Below are 25,354 nucleotides of genomic sequence, written 5' to 3'. Positions count from 1 at the left end.
GGCTCCCTGCTCAGTGGGGAGCCTGTTTCTTCCTCTCTCTCTCCTAGTCATGCTCTCTGTCACTCTTACTCTGTCTCTCAAATAAATAAAATCTTAAAAAAAATAATGAGTTTATAAAATATAAGTGAAGTAATTTTAATCTGTTTTAATTGCAAGTAATTTTGTCTTTTTATTGTTCAGGTTTTTTGTTTATTTTGTATTCATCCATTCATCTATTTGAGAGGTTTTTTTTTTATTTGAGAGTTTTGAGTTAGCTTCTATTTAAACTTAAAAATAACAGAATCGCTCTTATTCATACTCAAAGGTTTCCTTCAGATGTATATTATGTTTAATTATATATAAGAGGAAGAATTTTGAAGTCACATTTAATTTTATTTATCTGCCATTAATTATTTTAATTCTTTCCTACATGAAGTTCTTTCCCATGTTCATTCTTAAAAACCCATTAGATTTTAACCTAATGAGTTTAAATTATTGCAATGATAACTTGCTTCTTAAGACCATGGAGACTTAATTTCACATATCTATGTGAAAACACAGTAAGTTTTAGTTTTTGAATGTATATTCATTTATATTGAAGATATTTTTGTCATTGCCACAAAACAGTTAAAATGTTAAATATTTTAGATCTTCTAACTTTGGTACAGGGCAATATTTTCTTATCACCTTGATGTAAGACTGTTACCACCATCCCACAAAATAAAAGCAATATGTATTTTTGATGTTGTGCTCAATGGAAGGGATATTTCCCTAAGTTAAGACTTAGACTGTTTCCTTCCCCATCTCAAAGAAGTATCCGACCTTAGGAAGGCATACATATGGTGTCTTGAAAATGCTTCCTAGTACCTTTCCCTTTCACAGCAAAGCTGTTCGATAGAATTTTATTCCCACCCTACCTGGCATTGTTTTTAAGTATTAATTTTTGAACATGGTCAGTGTCAATAACTTGATTTAGAGGGGGAAAAAAAAAGAGGGAAGTATTTCAAAACCATCCTTGAGTACCAGACACAGTTAAGATATTTCCGATTAAATTATTAATGTAATTTAAAAACTATTTGCTGTATAACAGAATTGCTGATAGAATGAGCTAGGAAATGGATATAAAGAGTTGTGGTTGTGAAGAAGGGCATTAGAAAAAAAGTGTAGTATAATTTTTAACTTCTATTTTGAAGCTAATTATGGCATTTCCTGTAGATATTATATTGTTTCCTATATATAGTGTATAAGAATTATTTCTTTTGGAGATAAATCAAATAGTTGTATTTAATGTAATCAATTTAGATTTTTGGAACAATCATCTGGAAATTTTTAACACGTAATGAGAGTGAAAGAAAAATTGTATCCCATATTTGGGGTATTTCTGTATGCATTCTAAAACTTTGCTCATCATCTGCAAAAACCAGATTTGCTAATTTTTTAAATTACTATCAATAGTAGATTAGTATATGTAAAAGCATTTTCTCAATTCCATATGTCTTCATTCTGTTTAAGGCACATGAAGTTTTATGCCTGGAGATGCTCACTTTGCTTCTGGAAAGACCAACAGATGATAGTGTTGAAGTAGCTATTGGTTTTCTCAAGGAATGTGGCCTCAAATTAACACAAGTGTCACCAAGAGGAATCAATGGTAAGTATATGCCCTTGGTTTGACACTGAGATTTTGTTTGAGTATGATAATATCTTTTGCTTATTTTATTGCTTTTTTCTTTCATTTTAACTTTAGCTATATTTGAGCGCCTCCGAAACATTCTCCATGAGTCTGAAATTGACAAAAGAGTTCAGTATATGATTGAAGTGATGTTTGCTGTACGGAAGGATGGATTCAAGGACCACCCTGTTATCCTAGAAGGACTTGACTTAGTGGAAGAAGATGATCAGTTCACCCATATGCTCCCTCTGGAGGATGACTATAATCCAGAAGATGTTCTTAGTGAGTCTGAGTCTGGGAGGGGCTGGGTACAGGGTGAGTTGGGAAGTGGGGCACCAACAAATGTAAATATAGAAAATAAACAATTTTTAATTAATTTTTTTAAGATGTTTTCAAGATGGATCCTAATTTTATGGAGAATGAAGAGAAGTACAAAGCAATTAAGAAAGGTATGTGGAATTTTATAATCTATTTTGGATAAGTAGAAGCAATTCATGTAGTTATATAATACTGATAGAAAGGTTTAGATCACGGACAAAATGAAATCTCTATTATGAAGCCATTCTCTTCACTGTTTACCCATGCATTATTTTTCTGTCTGGTGCTTGTTTGTGGTATTACTTCATTCTAAATTATTTACCTCATTGTCCCTGTCCTCTTCCCCTCTGTTTAAATTATACAGCCCTTAAGTCTCATTCCTCTTAAAAATGTCTATATAGGGGCACCTGGGTGGCTCAGCCAGTTGAGCGTCAGACTCGCCTTCAGCTCAGGTCATGCTCTCAGGGTCCTGAGATTGAGCCCTGTGGCAGGCTCCGTGCTCAGTGGGGAGTGTGCTTGAGATTCTCCCCCTCTCCTTCTTCCCCTGTATCTGCGCACGCTTGCTCTCTCTTTCTCTAAAATAAATAAATAAGTCTTAAAGAAAAGAAGAAATATTCATATATTACTAGTGGCCCTTATTTTAACTTCACTACCACTTAAGAATTGGTGCTTAAATTGATGTCCAATTTAATATTCAACTAGATGCTATACTTTTATTATAAAGTGCTGTACTCTATTTCTTGAGAGCAGGTTGATATCCTGATAAAATAAATCACAATTCCAGATAGGCTGTCAGTGTTCAATAAACTAATAAATTGATGATTATTATTCATATGTCATCAATATATTATAAGCACTAACTTTGGACAGACTTTGGTTTGTATTTTGTCTGTGCCATTACTAGCTAAGTGACCTGGCACAAATTACTTGTTTGATGTAAATGTTACTTGTTTAAGGATAGATAAAATAAAGTGCTTTGTATTATAGAGCAAGTATTTTGGCGATCCTTTTTTTTTTTAATATTTGTATCATTTTTCTTTTAAGGCTAATTTTCAGGGCTACGTATATAATTATATTATAATTATAGTTTTATGAGTTCATTTCCCCTGAGTTGTGATTTTACGTGAGAAGTACTTACTGTTCTGAAAGCTCTCAGGAAGACAGCAGGAGGCCTAGAGCTCTGTCACTTCCTGAATTCTATGCTTTAGTGAGGCTTGGAAGTAGTGAAGTAGAAAGTAAGGTGTAAGCAGCTTTCCATTTCTATACATTATTCTAAAAACCTGGTACAATAAATAGATTGCTCTCCTTAAGTGCCAATTTCTGAGGGGGCATTTCACTGCATAGCCAGATTCCTTTTGCTATTACAATTTAGTTTCTAAACATGGAGAATTCCTTAGACCCATTTTGCCTTCTTATGAACTTCTTTTTCTACAGTACCACTCAAAGATCCTAAGTGGTTTTATGGAATTTTTATCATACCTAGTATGATTTTTTTTTTTAAACTTGGAAACTCCACTTCGATTTCTTTAGGATATCAGTGGTTGAGCAATGCTAGGAAAGTAGTATTTTTCTTGATTGTAGCACTTAAACTCTTTGAACTTAAGTTCCCTTTATACTCTTGAAAATTATTTAGTACTCCAAAGAGCTTTAATTTGTGTGGGTTACATCTGTTGACATTTACTTTATTAGAAATTAAAACTGAGAATATTAAAAATATTTATCAAATCATTTCAAAATAACAGTAATAAGCAGTGTTATACATTACATACTTTATGAAAATAACTACTTTATGAAACAAAGAAATTTGAGAAAACTGGCATGTTTTATATACTTTATACAATTTAATGTCTGATTTAATAGATGGATTTTCATATTGTGATTTCAGTCTCTTGCAATAGGTTGTTTTCATTGAAGTATATGAAGAAAATTTAGCCTCATGGATAATATGTATTTGGAAAAAAGAGAAGTATTTTAATAACCTTTTCAGATAGTCTGTATATTCTTGCTTAATACTGTGCCAGTATTTAAAAGCTAGTTGTTTCTCCAAGATTAGTTGCAATGTGAAACCTGAAACAATATTCATGAATTTTCATACTCTGTTACATTAAAATCCACGGATCTTTTACCCATGCATGATTTTGCAACATATTTCATTGGTCATTTAGTAAATATCAGTTCACTCAGTTAGGCATATCTTCTAAGTGTTAACATGTTAGCATTATCAAAATTAAATTAACACAATATCAAGAAATCACATTTATTACTTATGCCACCTACCTCATCAGAGATGTCTAAGTATTGGGAAGCTATCAAGCTCACAGGAATGGATCCAATTTCTCCAAAATTGTAATTTTCTCTTGGGAACTCCTATTTTATCATGGTTGTAAATACTGTTAATTAATTTTCTTGAAGTGACAGTCTCACTTTGTTTATATTTGAGAAAATGTCTGCCAAATGCCTAACAACTATAGTTTGCCAGCCATTCTTTCAAGTAAAAAGGGAAAATATCACTAATTGTCCTTGCAAGTCAAAGAGTCGCCCAAGTGCTTTTCTTTGAGATAACCATCACCGTTGTGCATCTGTTTTTAACAGAAGCTCTGTGTATGAATTCATGTTTTGCTATTCAGATGATTATGTATGCTTACACTTCAGGGCTGAGTGAAATGAGCGGTTTTCTACTTCCTCAAGGGCATCCTCAGGTCAGAGTGGCTCTTTTCCCGCCTCCAAGAACATGCCAGTAGAGAGCACAGTGATGGCTGGTGCAGTTTGGTGCCTTGACTTGTGCTCAGGTTGCAGCAGCTTCAACTCCCGTTGCTTTTGGACGCTTGTAGATGGCAGCACAGAAAAGAGGCAGATAACGTCTGGGTGTTGTTATGAAAATAGTTGTGACCTCCCAGACCACCTGGCAGGTCTCACCAATCCCCCAGGGACTCAAGACCGTACTTGAAACTGCTGCTTCATTCAGTTAATGAAATCCAGTTGTCATTGCCTAAGTGATTTCAGTAAGTAGATTCTCAAGTGGAGAGATGAGGAGAGGATGATGTAAACGACTAGACAATTCATTTGACCTTCATTCTTTCATAAAATGTTCATCTAGATCTGGCATAAAAAAATGGCCACAGCAGGAAGCGGGCACAGCTTTAGTAATTAGCACCTTAGAGTGACCCAGGTGCACTTGTGTTTTAGGTCTTACAGCATTTGGGAAGACAGCAGGAGTGCCTGTCTTCCTACTATTGAATACTAAATAGTTTCCTCTCTTAAAAGTCTGTCTAAGCCATATTGTGTAATAGGAAACAGACACTTTAGGTTATTTCTTGAAGTCACATTTGTTAGAGATATTCTTGGGATTTATGTGTCAGCTAAGGACTGAATGACAACTCTTCGTTTTAATAAAACGATTTATTTTTCAAGGTATGAAGTTTTCTGCTAGCATTAAATATTATATGTAGCTCCTGATTTATAGTGCTCAGTTAAATATAAGAAATTAGAATTTCCCTAAAAGTAAGTTCACCCTAAAACTTTATCTTAAAAACTCTGATTTTAAAAGAAATGCAAAAGTGAAGTGTTAGCCAGGTTTGTAAAATCTTTTATCAGATCAGTAGAGCACACACCACTGGGCAAAATATAACTTTAGTTTTTTTCATTTGTTAACTATTAATATAATGACTAGCCTTATGTAGTCTCCTATTTACATCTCTGTTGTCATCCAGTTCTAGATATAAGTTGTATTTTAAGAAGTGATTTTCCAGTGAAGTGCTCATCTTGACAATTTCCTAAAGGCTTTTAAACCTCTGTTTCTGTTGACATATGGAAAGTCTTGAGATTAATTGTAACATTCTATTTAATAAGTATACATCAGAATAAAAATCTCATTACTGTTTATCTAAAGTCAACACTAAATTATGCAATTATTTTTCTCCCTTCTTTGTCTTTCAAAGCCTAAATTCTTGTTTTCTGTATCTAGCCTTAGCTTTGTATAATAGACCGTCTCCTTTCTGATGCTGAACTATAATAATATTTTGACTCCAGTATACTGATTTCCATTCATAATTTGTTTTTCCGGTGCTCTTGCTCTTTTGGAAAACCTTCATCTACTTTTTTTTTTTTTTTTTTTTTTGTTCTTCTCATCCCTTCCTTGTTTTATGACCATTTTCTACTTGGCAGAAGAACAGTATGTATGGCTTTCTGACCACCTAGGCAATAACACAAGGCCCCTGTGCTCATTTTGTTGGGTGATAAACTATAGCCACTGTGGATTTTGGTGAACGAGAATTATCTTCTCAGAATGAGATTCATGTGTATCACTTGCTCATTAATATTTTCCCATACTTTGTTCTGATAGAAATTCTCGATGAGGGAGATAGTGACTCAAACACAGACCAAGATGCTGGAAGTAGTGAAGAGGAAGAGGAAGAAGAGGATGAAGAGGGAGAAGAAGATGAAGAAGGTAAAAGTATAGCTCATTCAAGTAGTACTGTAAAATACTCTGAAATTAAATTAATTCTAATGTAATCCTCTAAAATAGGGGTTCCCAGTCTGTGGAGGGCTAGGGGCTGCTACTGGCATCTAGTGGGTGAAGGCTAGCGATGCTGTGAAACATCCTACAAGTCACAAGACTGCCCCCACCACAACAGAGGATTATCTAGCCCAAAATGTCAGTATTGCTAAGGTTGAAAAACTCCGGTGTAAAAGTATTAAACAAGGAAATCATTTTTTTTAATATCAGCATTATTTTAATTTGATATTTTATGCCTTTGAGTTAAACCGTGAAAAAGATGCATTCGTGTTGCATGCATATGAACATTTTCTGCAACCCTGACGTGAAGATGACAGATGAGAGGGGCTAGGTGTTGGCAATTCGTTTTGGCAAAATAGAGTGGGGAGGCCAAAAGCTGTGTTTGCACAAAGCAAGCATGATGTTCTTCTTCAGCTTTGATTGCTTTATTTCACAGAAAAATAACCTCAGAACTTTATTTTGGTTAAGTCTTAGTTAAAACATCAGAACATACATAAGACTGGCCATTATTTACTTATATTGCATATTTGAAAATAATTAAAAGTATGTCTTTCCCTTTTAGGACATAATATGTTTTAGTTCTGTCCTAAAGTGTATTTATTCTTCTGTAACATATTTTATAAAAATAAATTCAATTTTTTTTCAGTGTCTTTCTTTCTTAAAACATTTCCTAACTATGTACTACATTTAGCTTTAGAATTTCTTTGTTTTATGTGAAAATACTGTTCAAATAAGAACTACTAAATATTTATAGGGGAAGTTGTCATGCATTAGATAAGAGAAAATTTTGACAAATACACATATTTATATTGGACCCATCTAGTTTGTCATAATGACCCAGTGTTCTCTGAAACTGAATTTCTACCCATGATTTATAGTTCTTCCAAATTATCAAGATACTGTTTATAATTCTAGAAATAATATTTTACCAAACAACAGCATGAGTGCTGCCTTTTATAATGTCTAAATGAGCAGGCGACACAGAAACAAAAATAATATTTCTGGCTTGATTCTGGACTTCTTTGAACTGACAAAAGTTATTAAAATACTCTTAAGATATGGCAGAAGACTAGAAATGGCTACTTTGAGCTCTGCAAATACTATTTTTACACTGTAGAAAAGAACAGTATTGTTAAACTCGTAGATTCTAAATATTTATGAAAAATTATTACCTAGAGATGCATTTTCAGTCCTTCACATTTATTTTTGTCATTTCATAATTTTGTTTAATTTTTTTCAGGACAAAAAGTGACTATTCATGACAAAACAGAAATTAATCTAGTCTCATTTCGTCGTACAATTTATCTTGCTATTCAGTCAAGGTAAGATACTATAGCTCGGTTGATCCTTATTTTTGATAGGGGATGGACAAGAAGATAGTATTTTTAGAATCTGATGACAGAAAACTGGATCCCATTTCAGGGATTCTCAGACTACCTGCCCAACTTCATAGATCCCTGCTTTTGGTTCTTTGCTTCAAGAGAAAAGTATCTTTATTTATTTGGAAGGTCTAATTGTGTTACATAATTAAATGGTTTTTTTTTTTTTTTTAACTGTGTCAGTCCTTATAGTTAAATATCACTAATAAAAACCTGAAGACAACTCTGTTATAGAGCTGGCACAGTATGTAATTGTAGTGGAAATTTATGTTTTTTATTTGGTTTCTCATTCAGATTCTAAGCAGAGAAGAGCTGTTATGATAACTTTTGGACACTGATTTTTTTTGTACAGATGGAAATGAATATAAATGGAAATAGGAATTAGGAAGGTTTTGAGAATCCTTTGAAGTAATGTTAAGTAAGAACTGCTGTGATGTCATGTGAATATCCTATTCCCTTTGAAGGCTATGAGTTTGGTTTGGAAGAGAAATAAATGAAATATTAAATGCTTAGTACATCTGTTGTTTTTTATGCGAATCAGCCTATTGATTTAATGGGCACAGTGTTTACATTTTGCACCGGAGGAGGAATGTTTTCTCAGTTTTGTTTTCTTACTAGGTTTTGTATATTTCCATTTAGTATGATGTAATAGCAAAAATGATTCATACGTAGGAGTCATCCTGTTTTTATTCTGTCTGAAAACTTCTTGGCTTAAATTCATCTTCAGAAAGAGAAATGTTTTAAAAAGCAAAACATTGGCTAGAAATATTTTTGGTTTATCCTTACCTATTTCTTTGCCTTTCACATGAAAGAAAAATCTATTAACTATTTTTTCATACAAATTTGAAGTGGAAAATGAGAATTTTTTGTTATAGGTAAAAATTCTTAGAGTTTGACCTTTCATTTATCGTTTTTTAGAAATCCAACAATAATCTGTTGTAAACAGCAGATTCACTGTTTTAATATTGCTGTTAACATTAACTTTGAAGAGTTACATTGGAGCTGTTTGGATAATTACTTAAAAGAAACTTGTTTTTTTAGTTTACCAAACCTTGATTATCCTTGAACCACACAAACGATTTGAAGAATGAAAGCATTGGACAGGTGACAGTCATGATTACAGAGTGGTACCAACTTCAGTAACGGCAGTACTGTTTTATGTTTTGGTATTTGTTAAGAGTTCTGAGCTCCTGAATGCCTAGTAAAAATAATTTTTATATGACAAAGTTTACTATACTTAAAATCTCATACATATTTTAGAAAGAACCAAAAGACTTTGGTAGACAGATGTTTAAAGAACATGGTTGAGGGATTCATGTATTGGGATCCTGAATCATAAAGTTGCTGAATAAATATCACTCTATACTAATAAGTGCTATTGGTCATTAAAACAGCTGAAGTGATTTACTTTTTTTTTTTTTTTTTTTCAAAGCAACAGTACTGAGTATTAATGATTTTAGTGAGATACAGGTAAACATTATTGGTGGGAATTTAAATTGATATGCTGTTTATGGAAAGCCTTTTAGAAACATGAATCAGGAGTTTTATGTCCATGCCATTTGACCATTCTTTTTTATTATATTTCTTAAAGAAATAGAAATTGACAGAGAATTGTATAGAGAATTGTTCAGTACAAAAAAAAAAAAAAAGACCATCTTGTCCAATACAAATAATCAAATGTCCAGTTTATGCCACCATTGAAAGTTAGGCTAATGGGGAATTGTTATTGATGTGGGCAAGTGGTCTGACTTAATGTGAAATGGGGCAAAAACTGTACAGACTGTATAGTACTGTACCAGTAGTATTATCTTAACTGTTTAAATAGGTAGACAGATTCTAGAAGTGATACATTAACATATCAACAATGGTTATCTTGAGAGGAGATTGGATTACAGATTTTTTATGGCTGTGTTTTCCAGTTTTTTGTATTTTTCAGAAGTCTTATGTTTACAGTACACCAGTCTCTATCAAATATAATATAAATCCAGAATGGAATATAATCATCAAGTCAGATGGCAGTGAGGGCACTTTATATAGTTTGCTTTTGGAAATCTTAAAAATAAAACTAAGGTCTGACAACTAAACTGTGTAATGATTTTATTTTTTTAATTTCTTTCGTTTTAGACTTGTTGACTGATCTCACCAGTACTCTTACCTTCTTTCTGTCCTGGCTCCTAAATGACCCTCTCTCATTTACACAAAACATAAAATTATACAGTTGATTTTGTTATTGAAAAGTAAACATTCCTGTTTGTTCTTGCTTTCAAATGATGTTCCACTCTGATTTTGCATTATTGAAGCTACACCATCAGTAGGAGGTGGGTCTGTCATTTTCCCACCAAGGTTTCTTAGATTGGAAACATCAGCAAAACCATTCATAAACACAGCTGAAAAACTAGCATCATGTAAAATTACTTTTCTTTACCCTTCCTTCAGTCACTATTTATTTGTGTTAAATCTGAAATTCATTTGATTTAGCAACCTAAGATAACTGAAATGTCAAGGAAATTTAATTCATTTAATATTTACATTAAGTACAACTTCAAAACAGTCTTGGTGTAGGGAGTTACCAAATACTTTTAAAATAAAACAAAAACAAGGAAAATAGACTATCATACAGATAACTTTCTCATTGGTACTTATTAGATAAACAGAAAGTTGTAAAATATTTTTCTTAATTAATTGACTCATTTTTCAGAAATTGCAGGGATTTTTCCTGTTTCTGTTTTAAAAAAATTAAAACTAAAAATACTTTTCGGTCATATTACTATATTGTTGAAGTTTATCACCTACAGTTTAATATCTTAATCTTAGTGTCAGATACGTTTTAATATTACCTCTTGCAAAATCTCATTCTGATATATTTCTTTCTCCGTTTTAGCTTTTCTTTTTTTTTTAATTCCATTACATTGTACCATCCTGGGTTATTACTCTAGTGTGCTTATGAAACTCAGTAAGTATCAGAAGCTGAGAAATCCGAAACTCTAAAACTAAATTCATAGCCATTCTGTTTCAGTGGCTGATTATTTTACACTGTTGCTATCAAAAGAATGAAGGCTTGAACATTCTACAAAAAGTACAAATATATTAGCATTATTCCTGTATTGAGTTCACATTAAATTTAATAATTCTCTTAAGTATATTAGAAATATTTTTAATAAAACTTACATGAATGTTATATAAAAGCAAATTTTTTTCCTTGTAAGTGATTTTGGTTATTTACTATTTTTATACTTATTTTTTTTTTTAAATATAGAAGCACTGTGGTTGGGTATGAATCAAGATAACTTATAAATGTGATTAAGCACTAGGTGTCATGCTGGGCTCTGGTACATCTTTTACCTATTTTTTCCTGACTTGGGTCAGAGATAAGTGGAAATATTTAGCAATGTCATAAAAATGTGTCTACTTTCTGTCTATGTATTTGCCCATTCCGGACATCTTATGTAAATGGAATCATACTGTATGTGGTCTTTTATATCTGACTTTTTCACTTCACATAAATCAGAGTTCATCCATGTTGTAATGTCTCAGTACTTCATTCTTTGTAGAATTAAGCTGTATATTTTCTATGTACATGATACAGTACTGTGAAGTTACAGTAAAAAAGTTATTTTAAACAAGTATTAAAGTAAGATCCTTGTTTATAAAAGAGTGCTATAGTTTAACAACGCTGCAAGTTTTTAGCCTAACTATTGTAACCATTTTATCTCTACAGTTTAGATTTTGAAGAATGTGCTCACAAATTGCTGAAAATGGAGTTCCCTGAAAGCCAGACAGTAAGTTAATACTTTTATTCTTCTATTAGGAAATAATATTGGTTATAAAAATGTTTAAGACAGTTAATATAGGTTTTATGAATTGAAATAATAACTCAGTATTGGATATTCATTTTTTAATGTAGATATTCTAAAATTTTAAAATAAGACTTAGTTCTGGGGTGCTTCATAAATGCTACTCATTGCAGTGAATTAAATGGGATGCAGGAAAAGGAAGAAGTCTCTCTGACCCACTGCACTTTACATGAATTTCTGAGTGGTTACCTGTAAATCAAATGGTGGCTTAAAATACAATAGGAAATTTCCTTAACGAATTGCCTACTCCATCTACTTAATGCACTAAAGCATTCTTTTGTGGTAGAAATTATAATGATCACCATACATGTTGTTACATTGCTTTAATTGGATATAAAAGAATCTGTCGTTTTTTTTCCTTCATTAATTCAACAAAATGTATTCAGCATATACTACATGTCAGACTGTCTACAGGGTTTCAGGGAATCAGTAATCCAGTACATATTAGCCCCCTCTTAGTCCATGGGACTCATATTCTTATAATTTAGTATATACTTCACTGTTCAAAGTATCATAGAACCCTAATGCCAAAAATGATAAAGACTGGGTTGAGTAGATTATCTTGGGTGTTCTTTTCTGGTTGCATTCTTTTTTTTTTTTTTTTTTTAAGATTTTATTTATTTATTTGACAGAGATAGAGACAGCCAGCGAGAGAGGGAACACAAGCAGGGGGAGTGGGAGAGGAAGAAGCAGGCTCATAGTGGAGGAGCCTGATGTGGGGCTCGATCCCATAACACCGGGATCACGCCCTGAGCCGAAGGCAGACGCTTAACCGCTGTGCCACCCAGGCGCCCCTTCTGGTTGCATTCTTATCTATATTGCTCCGTGTCCATCTACATTTTAAATCCTTGGAACTTGAGCAAAGGCTTTTGGGGTTTTGTTTTTCACACCCTGGTTTACACATGGTAGACCCAGCAGAGATGCCAGAGTGAATATATCAACTCTAGGCTGTTTCTATTTCTAAAAGATGTTGACTATCTGCACTGTTACCATTAGGTGTAAGTGCTTTGTCTTAAGGCTTTAAATATGATCTGTTATGGGGATTGGCAGACTGTGGCCCAGGCCCACTACCCATTTTTGTAAATAAAATTGTATTGGAATACAGCCATGCCCATTGGTTGGTGTGTTGTGTATAGTTGTTTTCATCTTATGGCAGCAGAATTAACTGGTTGCGACAGACACCTTATAGCCTCTAAAGCCTATAATATTTACTATGTGGCCTTTGAAAAAATTTACTAATTTTTTTCTAGATTATGGATTTCTTCTTAAAATGTCATGGTATGTAATTTTGAGAAGAAATTATTCTTTTCAAATTTGAAAAGTTCTTTTTTCCCTCTTAAAGTTTGTTTATTGGTATATTAGTAACAGTGTACCTGTTTGTACCCTGGGTGCACTTGATGTGTTCACTTTTGAAAGGAAATAAATTAGTGAATTAACCTTTAAAATTATAATTGAAACTGAAATTACTGTATGATCTTGTCACATTATTTGAGGAGTATAATTAAGTCATTATAAGTTTTATTAATATTAATTCAGAAGATAGTTGTTCTAGAACTAACTTCAACATATTTTGATAGCATTTGGAAAAATGTCTTAGTGCATCTATTTTCATGCACTCGAAAGACTCTCCTAAAATTGCTATGATATTTAATTAAAATGTTAAAATATTTAATTATCATAAGCCACAGGGAATAACTCTTATAATTGCATTTAGTCTAGGGAAGAAAGTAATTTGTTTTGCAAGTAGCACTGGTTTTATTAGCAATGCTATCAGCATATTACCATGCTATATTGTCTAAAACCTGATTGACTGTCATGTTATTGTAAAATACAATGTTAGTAGAAAGAGTTGAAAATACATTTTACTATATCACAAATTAACTATAATATGGCAGAATTCAGAAAAACCTCATTTTAACTTCTTAGTACTATGTTAAGTTTTGACAAAATACATCTTTTCAGAACTTACACATTGATAAGAATTCCATTTAATTAAGGTGACTTGTGACTTATAAAAAAAAATAATTTAGCAATGTAGCAACATCTAAAAACAACTTCATATTGTGAATGAAGGCCTTTTGAGTAGATTGTTCTATAAGTAGATTATCAGTTTCCAGAACAGCACTATCCAATATAACTTTGTGCAGTGATGAAAGTATTTGTTTTCTACGCTGTCTAGTGTAGTAGTCACTAGTCACATGTGGTTTTTGAGTATTGAAAATGTGGCTGTGACCAAAGGACAAAAATTTTAATTTTATGTAATGTTATTTAACTAATTAGCTAGGGGCTACCATGCTAGACAGCACAGTTCTAGAGTATATGGACCCTTTTCTTCCCTCTTGCACATAGATTTATGAAATGAATATAGATAGGCCTAAGTTTTAAAAAATATTTACAATATTTACTTAGTTGCATCTCACATTGTTAAATGTGACAGATGTCAAAATTGCTAATTGAAAATATAAAGGTAAAATTAAATAGAAGTAAAAATGAACTGAAAGGGTATATATATTATATTTTATATAATAAATATATTTATATATTATACATTATATTTATATTTTCTGTTTGTAGAACACAAATACATTACTATATTTGGAAAAAATAATTTTTAACTTTTTGGTAAATGTTTTGTAGAAAGATATTTAGTCAGTTCTGTAGCAGTGGTGAGAGAATGAATTTAGGCCTTTTTTCATTTTGTCTCCATTGATTTGTCCATGTTGTCTAAGTTTCTTTGTCTGTGAAATGGATATAATCAATACATATTTCATTACAGTATTTTAAAATTATAAATCATTTGGGATGTTGGTATTTCCTGGTCCTAGATTCACTCTTGCATTTATTAGTTCAACAGAATTTTTACACAGGAGGTTTCAAGGCACATAAATAGCTGCTTAGACAATATATTACACCAGCAGTTATGGAATGATTTGATCTATTTGTATAGATTTATCAATAGCTAGATCTGTATGCATATCATTTAGTTTGAGGCTAGAAAATCCAGCCAGAGGTGTTTTTTTCTTTGTTCTTTTAAAAATATTTTTTTCTTTATTAACCAGAGTGTCATTTAAGTTAATGTTGTAGCTGTGCTTATTTATGCTTCTATGAAGACTCGTGTTCTACCTTTTCCATACTAATTAAATATATTCCTTAATAATTGAGTTTAAAGGTGTATAACTGAATTGTTAGGTGGTGTATTGATGATCTCTATTGTTAAAGATTTTGTGTATAATCTTTTAATAGTCTGTTCAATCTTTTCATAGTGTATCTGTTTCATATAGTAGATTTTCTTGAAGTGATTCATACTTAATATGAATTTAGAATTTTATCAATATAATTAGCATAGATGACTATGGAAACAGTCAGGCTGAAGGCTTTAAAAAACTATAGGCTTGACATAGATTAATTTTGTCTTAATAACTTAAGCTCACAAAGCTTTGGAAGTTTTGTATGTTTAAAACCTTATTTAACAATTCAGGCTGTCTCTATCATATTGATACATTATCATATAGCATGGATTCATTGTGTTCTGAATCATTAATGCAATTTTTTTTCCAAATAGAAAGAACTCTGCAACATGATACTTGACTGCTGTGCCCAACAGAGGACATATGAAAAATTTTTTGGCTTATTAGCTGGGGTGAGTTCCAGCCTCATTATTCTTCTTGGAATTTAATAGAATCACTAAGGGAATCCCTAACATGAATATTGTGAATTAATGTGTCTGCTTTGTGGTCTGGTCTAATATAATAGCAAATGTTTGCTAAAAGCTCGTTGCTCTTCCCTTCCTCGGGTTTCCCATCCAATTCTATAGTTTCCTCGTTTCCTGCTTCATTTTGTAGTGCCTTAACATTGCATATGATTCTTCCAGAACTTTTTGAAATTCTATATGCTTTGTAACAATTTCCCAAAGAGGACAATTAAATGTTGCCTTTTCAAAATCTCAAAGCAGTTTCTGAAGTCAAGTACATGTTCAGGCAACAAAAATAGAGCATGAACTAAAATAAGTTTTTAAATCTAAACTCTACCCACAGAGAAACATATTTGCATAGTATGCAAATGTATGTGTCTATGATAAGCTACTTGTATAATTTTGTTTTAGTGTATAAATCCCAGGTAAATAGTTTTGATATATATTACCTACTTTTTTAAGCATTCCATCAGACAGCACAAAACGAGTGAATGATAAGGTATACAAAATATTTACTAATTTTTGATTCAATAAATTTAGAGGGATCTGATATGCTCATAATGGTATTGAGAGTCAATTTTTAGTGGTATTGACATTCAATTTTTTTTATTTATTAGCGATTTTGCATGCTAAAAAAAGAATACATGGAATCCTTTGAAAGTATATTCAAAGAACAGTATGATACCATCCATCGCTTGGAAACAAACAAATTGAGAAATGTTGCTAAGATGTTTGCTCACCTTTTATACACTGATTCACTTCCATGGAGTGTAAGTAGATGGGTTGATATTTATACTTCCTTCCTAATCCCATTATCCTCGAATAGGTATTAAGTATAATATAACCATACTTTTCCTATGTAGAAAATATAATTTAAAATGAAATATATAGCAAACTTTTGCTGTAATGGCTAGCTTTAAGGTTATATTCATATAACATGGAATCAAGAAGCTAAGTAAATAACATGAGTTCAAGAAATACCATCCTAGGTGATTTTAACAGTCCAAATATCACAGTGCTTTTTAATAGTGATGACTAATTGTGTTTTCAGGGAAAATAGAGATTTTCATCTTCTATGTGTGTGCACACATGCATACACACTGATACCCACATACATCAATAGCTTGGTGGTCCATGCATCATGTAGTCAGTTCTTTAGAACAAGATAAGATATCCTTGATACACAGATGTATACTGGATTGGAAATTGAAATGCATTCATGAAGCTGGCATTTATTGTACAACTGCTGTTCATCCAACAACCATTCATTTAGTTACCAGCTGTGTGCCCAGTCACTTGAGAGAGATACTGGGCATCCAAAGTGAATTATATATGATCTCTGCTTTCAGAGAGCATACCATATACGAAATACATAACGTAAGATATGCCCATAGCACCAATATGAAATAACAGGTGATAGGTTATAAGAAAAGTGAAGTTGAAAGAAAGAAATTACATCCAAGAGGAAAGAAAGAAGAGGATCACACTGTAGAATACCACAACCTGATGGTAGAATGAGACAGCAAAGTGACCTCATAAACATTAGATAGATTGTTGTAATGTTGTAAGTACTAAGTATGTCTAGCTGCATTAATAGGCATTTTGTAAGCTGACCTAGGAGCCTGATTATAATAATATTTTTACTTCTTTTTTCCCCTGTGGGAATGAAAATGAAATCAAGTTTTTAAACAATTAAAGCAAATGGGTTCCTGGAACACAGAACTCATAAAAACTGGAGGTTACTTTTAGTTTTATTGGTCCTAAAACATCTCTCTATGGCTTCAGTTTTTAAGCCTCAATCTTAGTATTCAGAACAAGCCATCACTCTTCCTGTCTTTACCCTTATTGTATATGTACTCTACAGAACTATAGCCTAATGCTGTAAGTGGCATTTTGCCCCAAACCCTTATATATATATCCACATTTTGATGAGTGAGTTTTAGGAGCTAGTAATCTTTGCTTCAGCATTATATACTCACAGCAGAATATATCTGCTATAAAAAGCACATTTCTCAAGAAAGAATGAACTCTATTTCTGTAGTATCTTAGCATTATGAGAATTAGTATAGAGAGGTAGTCTTAAACTTTGCCAAGAAGTAATACTTATTAGGACAAAGAAAGATATTCAGAGATAATTCTTTAGAGACACTTAAGAGTTAGAAATGTTGGTCATTTTGTCTTTTGAACAAAATAAAATTGTCTTTAAATTTTAATTTGCAGGTTCTTGAATGTATAAAGCTAAGTGAAGAAACCACTACATCATCCAGTAGAATTTTTGTTAAAATATTTTTCCAAGAACTGTGTGAATATATGGGTCTTCCTAAACTTAATGCAAGATTAAAGGATGAGTATGTTTATCATTATGCACTTTTTATGCTTACTGTCCTCAGGAATTTTCCTCCATTATGGCAACATAAGTCCACCCTTGGTTGTAAAAACAAAGAGTTAAGCCCTTAGGACTTTCTTCATCCATTAATTACAATTCTGAATCTCATGTTCTATGCCACAGAAAACATGTACATGCAATTTTTAATGAAGGATTTTAATTGCAGTAGAGAACACAGAATCAGTGCCTCTTTTAATTTAGTCAGAACACACAGAATTATTCTGCATGCTCACTGGAGTTTTCCAATAATGAATACTACTTATAGTTTTATTTTCATTTTTAACCCTAATTTTGAACCTTAGAAAATTAATTAATTTTTTGTTATCAATGAATAATTGTAAATATATTTAGATTACTCAGTCATGTAATTGTTCGAATTATTACACTGAATGAGAGTCTTATTCTAGGGCTATCATGTAATCCCTATCCCAGGTTTCTTATTTCCTGTTTATTCAGATTACCCATTGCCACTCACATTGACTTCTACTTCATTCACACTACTGAATCATCCTTTCAGATTTCTTAGTGACTACCTGCCAAGTCAAGTACTTTTTCTCAGTCCTCATGCCCCTGGACTTCCCAGCCTTACTTACACAGTTGACCACTTGCTCACTGTGGCTCCTCAGTTCCTTCTCATTCTGCCTCACTCTTCATGGTCTCTACTCTTCAGCCTACCTCTCCCCTTTGCCAGTTTCCATTCTGGGTTCAGCATGCCCTCTCTGGGCTAGTCCATCTGTTCCCCTTGGCTTCATAGACTAACTTAATTGGTCCCTGTCTACTTCACCAGGTTTATCTCCTCCCTCTCCACAGGCTGCACCAACATTGCTCAGCTCATTCATGTTTCCTTACCTCCATTTCCAGAGCTAGAAATCCCCCCTCTTATTCTCTCCAGCAAAACTCTTAATTATTCTTCTTATATGTCACCTTTTTCCATGAAATGCTTTGTCCTGACTCTGCTGGTTAGTCTTTCAGTGTGGTGCTCAGAACAACATGTCCAAACCATCTTCTATTGTTAATGTTTTTGTTTGTTCCCCTCCCTAGAAATGATAATTATATGCAGTCTTCATCCGTGATTTCACCCTTTTGTTGACTATTTTTTCCCCATCCCCAGTGCCATGCATAGTGCTGTGTGTGCATGTATGTGTATATATATACAATAAAGGAGATCTGTTTTTATTATATATATTCACATACTATATATATGTGTGTATGTGTGTTGTATAAAAAAGTTTTTTAAAACTTCTGTGGGGTACCTGAGTGGTTCAATCAGTTAAGCATCCAACTCCTGTTTTCCGCTCAGGTCATGATCTCAGGGTTGTGAGATCAAGCCTGGTGTTGAGCTCTGCACTCCATGGAGAGTGTGCTTGAGATTCTCTCTCCGTCTCTCCCTCAGGCCCTGCCTTACACACACGCGTGCACAGGCTCTCTCTCAAATAAATAAATCTTTTTTTAAAAACCTCCTCTGCTGTAAGTTTAGTAAATTATGACTTGACCCTACTCTTTCACTTAGATAGCATGTAGCCTAATCTAATAAATGATATAAATCACTTACTTGTGTTTCATGTACTAATTTAATAATACATAGAAAATCTGAAAAATGACTGTCTACAAACTTTGCCTTTTTATCATTAAGCAATGTGTTCTCTTTTGTTCATTTTTTTTTTCTTGTTTTAGAACCCTACAGCCATTTTTTGAAGGGTTATTACCCCGAGATAATCCAAGAAATACTCGGTTTGCCATCAACTTCTTTACTTCTATAGGTCTTGGAGGTTTAACGTAAGGATAATTTTTGGAATTTTATTTTCATCTTATAAAATTATCTCACATTGACTTTGAAGCAGAAACTAACAGAGATATATCTTTAATTAGGGATGAATTGCGTGAGCATCTCAAAAATACACCAAAGGTCATTGTGGCGCAGAAACCAGATGTTGAGCCAAATAAGTCCTCCCCCTCCTCTTCCTCTTCTGCATCCTCCTCTTCGGAGTCTGACTCCTCTGCCTCTGATTCGGACAGCAGTGACAGCAGTTCAGAGGCTTCCAGTGAGGAGAGCGATTCTTCATCCAGCAGTAGTCAGAGCTCTGCCTCAGGTATGGAAACTCATCTGTAATTGATTGGGCTCTTTTCTAACAGGTATATTGCTGGTGATGTTTACAGCAAAGGAAGAAAATAATTTGATTGCTTAATTATTTTAGAGTTCGGTTGTTTAAAAGCCACAATTAATAATATAAGTGATCATCTGTCAGTGCTGGAGTCTGTAGTGAATTGCATCATTTATAATGCTAAGATTACCTATTGGAATCCTCTTCATAGAAATGAAGTTATTTCATTGGCAAATATTTATTTGAGTGATGACTGAAATACCATTCATTCATAATGCCTATAATCCAGTTTATAGCTTTTCCGGTGTTTATATTTTAAAGAAATTTTAGTTTTTTACTTTAGTGAGGATTTATGTCAGTTATTGACAGGCGCCATCCATTCAGTGCGTATATCGTAAGTGTCAGTGTTCACGAAGAGAACACGTCCGTGTGCTAGCTACCCATAACCAGAGTTACCAGCTACTGCCACTCCTCCCGTCCATGCGTCAGGGCAGCTACTACTCTCATTTGTAATTCCACGATTTGTTGTGCCTGTTTTTAACTTTTTAACTGTGTTTTATGAACTCCTTTACGTCTGGCTTATCTTTCACAATTACTTTTGTGAGATTCATCTGTAATATTGTATTTAGTTATAGTTCATTCAGTCTTGTTGCTGTATAGTTTTCCACTATATGAATATGCTACAGTCTATTTAACATCCCTTTTACTCAGCAATTTAGATTTATAAGCAGTATTCCCGTGAATACTCTTATTCATACTTGGTAGATATATGTATATGTACATATGTGCATTTCAGTTAGGTGTGTACTTAGAGAATCACTGGGACTCACTGGGTTGTAGGTTGTGTGTATATTTAGCTTTAGTAGATACTGCCGGTTTTGCAAGTGGTTATTTTCAGTTTGCACCCCCATTAGCCATGTTTGAGGGTTCCAGTAGCAACCATCTTCACAACACTTCAGTTGGCTATCCTTCATTTTAACCATTCTGGTACATATGTAATTGTATTGCATTGTGGTTTTAATTTGCATTTTCTTGATCACTAATGAAGTTAAGCACTATTTTATATTATTATGGGCCATTTGGGTATTTGACTTTTGTTAGGTGGCTGTTCAAGTTTTTTGCTATCCCCCCTTTTTTTATGAAGTTGTCTCTTCTTTAAATTTGTAGGAGTTCTTTAGTTCTTTTTTCTGGATGTGTATCTTTTGTCACATGTATGTCTTGCAAATAGCTAGTTCCATTCCATTCTTGTCTCTCTAGGCCTGTGCAGCTGCTAGAGCTCTGTTGGTCTCTCTGTCCCTCAGCAGCAGCCCTGAATCAGCAGTTGCTCATAGGGAGAAAGTGGCTGTAGAATGTCGGCTTACCTCTCTATGGTTCTGCCCTCTCTTGAATCTTGGCCCTTATTCAACTTAAAAGAAAGTTGCAGATAGTACAGAAAATTCCCATATAGCCTTCACCCAACTTTTCCTAATGTTAGCATTGTACGTAACCAGAGTTCAGGTATCAAAGCCAGGAAATTAACATTGGAACAATACATTAAACAAATTCTTACATGAATTTCACCAGCTTTTCCATTAATGTCCTTTTTCTTATTCCAGGATCCTCCTTGCATTGAACTGAATTTCTTCTTAGTCCTCTATAACCTGATAGTTCTTCTCAGGCTTTTCTTGTTTTAATGGCTTTGATACTTTAAAAGTCCTCTGGTCACTTATTTTTTAGAAGGTCCCTCAATGTGGATATCTGATGTTTTTACATGATTAGAATGGGGTTATGCTTTTTTGGACAGAATACCATAGAAATGATGTATTCTTAATGCATCTTATCTTGGAGTTCATAATATTGATATGTCTTATTGGTGATATTAACTTTGATCACTCGGTTAAGGTGATACCTGCTCGATTTCTTCATGGAAACTCCTTTTCTCTGTAAATTAATGTCTTGTAGGGAGATAATTTGATACTATGCAGATCTTCTCTTTCTCCTCCACCTTTCACTCTTTAATTTTAGCATCCATCTTTGGATCTTGTCTGCAATACTTAACCAGTGTGGTGTTTGCCGAATGTGATTTTTCCATTTATCTTTTTTCTTCTGCATTTAGTAATTGAATTTCTTCTGCAAGAAAGAGTTTTCCCTCTCCTCCCGCCCCTCCCCCCCCATTTATTTATTAACTGTATATTTTATCAGTGCGGACTCATGGATATTTATCTGAATTAGTTAAAATCCATTAGTGTCATTTATTTTGTTGTTCAGGTCATTTCAGCTTTGGCAACTAGGAGCACCTTCAAGTTGACCCCTCTGTTCTTTCATCATACCCCTATCCTTTTTGTTGAGCACTGCCTTTCTTTATAACATCTCAGATTGTTCAAGATCTTTAGTGCCTTTAAACAGAAGATTTTAAATTTTATCTGGCATTTCTAGTTTTCAGCACGGGCACGGGTCTTCCACAGCTTTCTCCACCCTCTGGAAGTGGAAATACAGTAGTAAATGATTTTTTCAAATGTGGCATTTTCTGAGCAGGTCTGTGTTGTTTTCCCCAAAGTCAGTTCTGTTTTCTTCTCTCATTGTATCTTAGTCTGAATAAGAGAGAGTCTAATTGTCCAAAATGCATATCATTTCGTATTTTTTAATGCATATTTTAGTGGCAGGAAAACGTAGTTTGGAAGGTTGATCTTTACACTCTTGTTCTCTGGCTTGTTGCACTTAAAAGAGTATTACATACTATGTGGCAGCCAGAACTGTGGGATTCTCAGTATTTTATATTATTAGATTAAGATTGCATTTGCCCACAGGAAGTCTTATTCTTGAATTAAAATACATTAACATTGTTCATTTAATATTCACCTCTTTTAATTCTAAAGAATTTGTTATTTCATGGTATCTGTTTTGAGAACAGATGATAACACAGCATGAATTGCTGCAATAAGGAATCTTGCTGATTCAAAATTAATTTGCCTCATCATACAATTTCGGTAGAGAGCGTTCAGTTTTATTAGTAAAATATTAAGTAGCATAAAAACAGTATGAACTGCCCCAAAATTAGAAAATTGTAAAGCAAACACCAAGGAGTGGGGAGTTGCATATTATGGTGGGGCTCAGGGGTTTGTGTCAGTGACGCCCTGAGAGCGGTGTAGAGTACGGTCAGAGAGACGTCAATTTAGCACACAGCCAGATGGTTGCTGCTTGGGTAGCTGCAGCTCAGCTGAGCTGCTTGGTAGGAACCAGAGAAATAAATCCTTAGTGGCAAACCAATGGACTGTGCCAAGGGTAGGCATTTGGCAGAAGAAAAACAGGTTGGTACAGTGGGATTTAGGTGGAGATAGGACGAAGGTAGGCAGTTTTCTACCATATTTTCTTCTTTCTGTATACATATGAATTTGACAGAACTTTTGGTCATCTCGGCACCTTTGATTTATGTACCCAAAAGAAATAACACAGATAAAGTGATTAAATTTGTTTTATAGCTTACAATGTCACTGTGATTACTTAATAATTATATTTGTGATTATATCAGTAAGATTGAATTGTTCTAGGCCATTTCAGAAGAGCTTTCTCAGAAATCAAGCTCTCAAGCTTATGATTATATGTCTTAAAAAGCTTCTCTTCCTGGTGCAGATGCTGCTTCTCTGGAGCAGCACTGGAGAGCACAACTATTGTTTTTGTACAAAGAGGTTTTTATTTGGAAAAATATATATTCATGCTGTTAAACAAACTCAGTCACCCCACACCCCACCTTTAGGGAGTAATGTTGCTGGCATGTGTGATCACTGTATTTTTATTATTAACATACTAGATCTGACATAATATTTCATATGACATAATGCACATGGGCTGGAATTTCTGTTTTTGAATAAAATTTATAATTGGAAATGTACCTGTTGGCCACTTTATAAAAAATTTTATATTTGCTATAGTTTTTTTAAAGTTTCTGTTTACTGCTTTGAGTCTAAGGATCAAAACAGTACTTTGGTAACTAACGGTGATATGATGTATATTCTTAAAAATTATTCATCGTGTAAAATATTCTGTCATCAGACTTTCCATTCAATCAATTTAGTTTTGCATCCAGTTTGTCTGAATTAATAGCCCTTCAGTGGATCAATAAATGTAATTGTTAAATTATGAAATTAAAGATTAAAATAAAAGCTAACTATTTCATTTTATACATGCAGCTAAAGATAGAAGAAAGAAGGGACAAGGGAACACCAGAAGTAAAGAAGTAGATAAATTGATCAGGAAACAACAAACCCATGATAGGAAAGAAGAAGAAAGAAGGCCAGACCAAAGGCATCAGGAAACACGGACTGAAAGAGAAAGAAGGTCAGAAAAACATAAAGATAAAAATTCAAGGGATCCAAATTGGAGAAATCCCATAACGAAATACACTTCAGACAGAGGTGTTCCTTCTGAACGAAATAGTTACAGTAGAATCATGAATGACAGAGACCAAGAAGCACACACAGATTTGGAAAATAAGCATGGTGATCCCAAAAAGAAGAGAGGAGAGAGAAGAAATTCTTTTTCTGAAAATGAGCACAGACACCGAAATAAGGACAGTGAAAATGCTATAAGGAAAGATAGATCAAAGTCAAGAGAAAAGAATAGACAACATTCAGGTTCTAGAAGTGATGAAGATAGATGTCAGAATGGTGCCGAAAGGCGATGGGAAAAATCTAGCAGATACTCTAAACAATCCAGAGAATCAAAGAAACATCAGGACCGGCGAAGAGAAAAGTCTCCAACAAAGCAAAAAAAATAATTCTACAAAATTACAGAAACTGAACATGCCTTATATTCAGTTGAAACAAATTATTTTTTACATTAACGAACTTTATGGAGAATTCTTGTATAAAGTACTGGTTTGTATTTGTACATTTAAAATTTTTTTCATTTTAACATGTTTTATAATTGATAACATCTCAAGGCCCTCCACATAGAATTATTTGAAAAGTTTCCCCAGAGAGGGATGTAATTCTTGCTTATATTTTGTTAATAAAATGATCAAATGCTCATTGAATCAGTGATTTTTTTCATTGACAAATTTTTTTTTCCTGATAATGTTTCCATTATGTTTTAGAACTATTATAATGAATTTTTAGTGGCTTTTTTTTTTTAATAACTAGAGACCAAAATAGATGAATGATTTCAATGTAATATTTTTGCTTTGTTAATGAGATGTTATGAACCTTTTTTAGGAGTCACCCTTTTTTTAAAAAAGGAATTATTTCAAGTTGGATATTACATCTTGAACAAAATAGGTATGTGTAATTTTTTTTTAACAAGTGTTTTGATGAAGCTAAGGGTATTGTTAGTCATTTAAACAGATACACAGCTACATTATTTAGAATTAGGACTTCTCTCATCAATAACATTTCTTCTCTCTGGACTGCTAAATTAATGTTTCATTGAAATTCTTTGTGATTAGTGCTTTTTCTCAGCCTTGAAGTTATATCATTGTTGGTGAGT

At 33.2% G+C, this 25,354-nt stretch overlaps 1 protein-coding gene across 1 annotated transcript in view; it reads left to right on the top strand.

The window, feature by feature from the left end:
• CWC22 (CWC22 spliceosome associated protein) overlaps positions 1–24,900 on the top strand; it is a 56,095-nt gene extending 31,195 nt beyond the window's left edge. Inside the window, exons 9-20 of the mRNA XM_045806243.2 lie at positions 1,492–1,627; positions 1,724–1,930; positions 2,035–2,097; positions 6,309–6,413; positions 7,723–7,804; positions 11,580–11,640; positions 15,278–15,355; positions 16,024–16,176; positions 17,627–17,754; positions 19,467–19,568; positions 19,662–19,882; positions 24,061–24,900. Coding sequence (XP_045662199.1) covers positions 1,492–1,627; positions 1,724–1,930; positions 2,035–2,097; positions 6,309–6,413; positions 7,723–7,804; positions 11,580–11,640; positions 15,278–15,355; positions 16,024–16,176; positions 17,627–17,754; positions 19,467–19,568; positions 19,662–19,882; positions 24,061–24,647 — 1,923 coding nt within the window. The 3' untranslated portion in view covers positions 24,648–24,900. The remainder of the gene's footprint in view (positions 1–1,491; positions 1,628–1,723; positions 1,931–2,034; positions 2,098–6,308; positions 6,414–7,722; positions 7,805–11,579; positions 11,641–15,277; positions 15,356–16,023; positions 16,177–17,626; positions 17,755–19,466; positions 19,569–19,661; positions 19,883–24,060) is intronic.
• Positions 24,901–25,354: the final 454 nt, after the last annotated feature.

The sequence above is a fragment of the Ursus americanus genome, chromosome 1, assembly GCF_024610735.1.
Source record: "Ursus americanus isolate L20-20 chromosome 1, mUrsAme1.1.p, whole genome shotgun sequence".
Classification (NCBI taxonomy): Eukaryota; Metazoa; Chordata; class Mammalia; order Carnivora; family Ursidae; genus Ursus; species Ursus americanus.
This window is presented reverse-complemented; position numbering and strand designations above follow the sequence as displayed.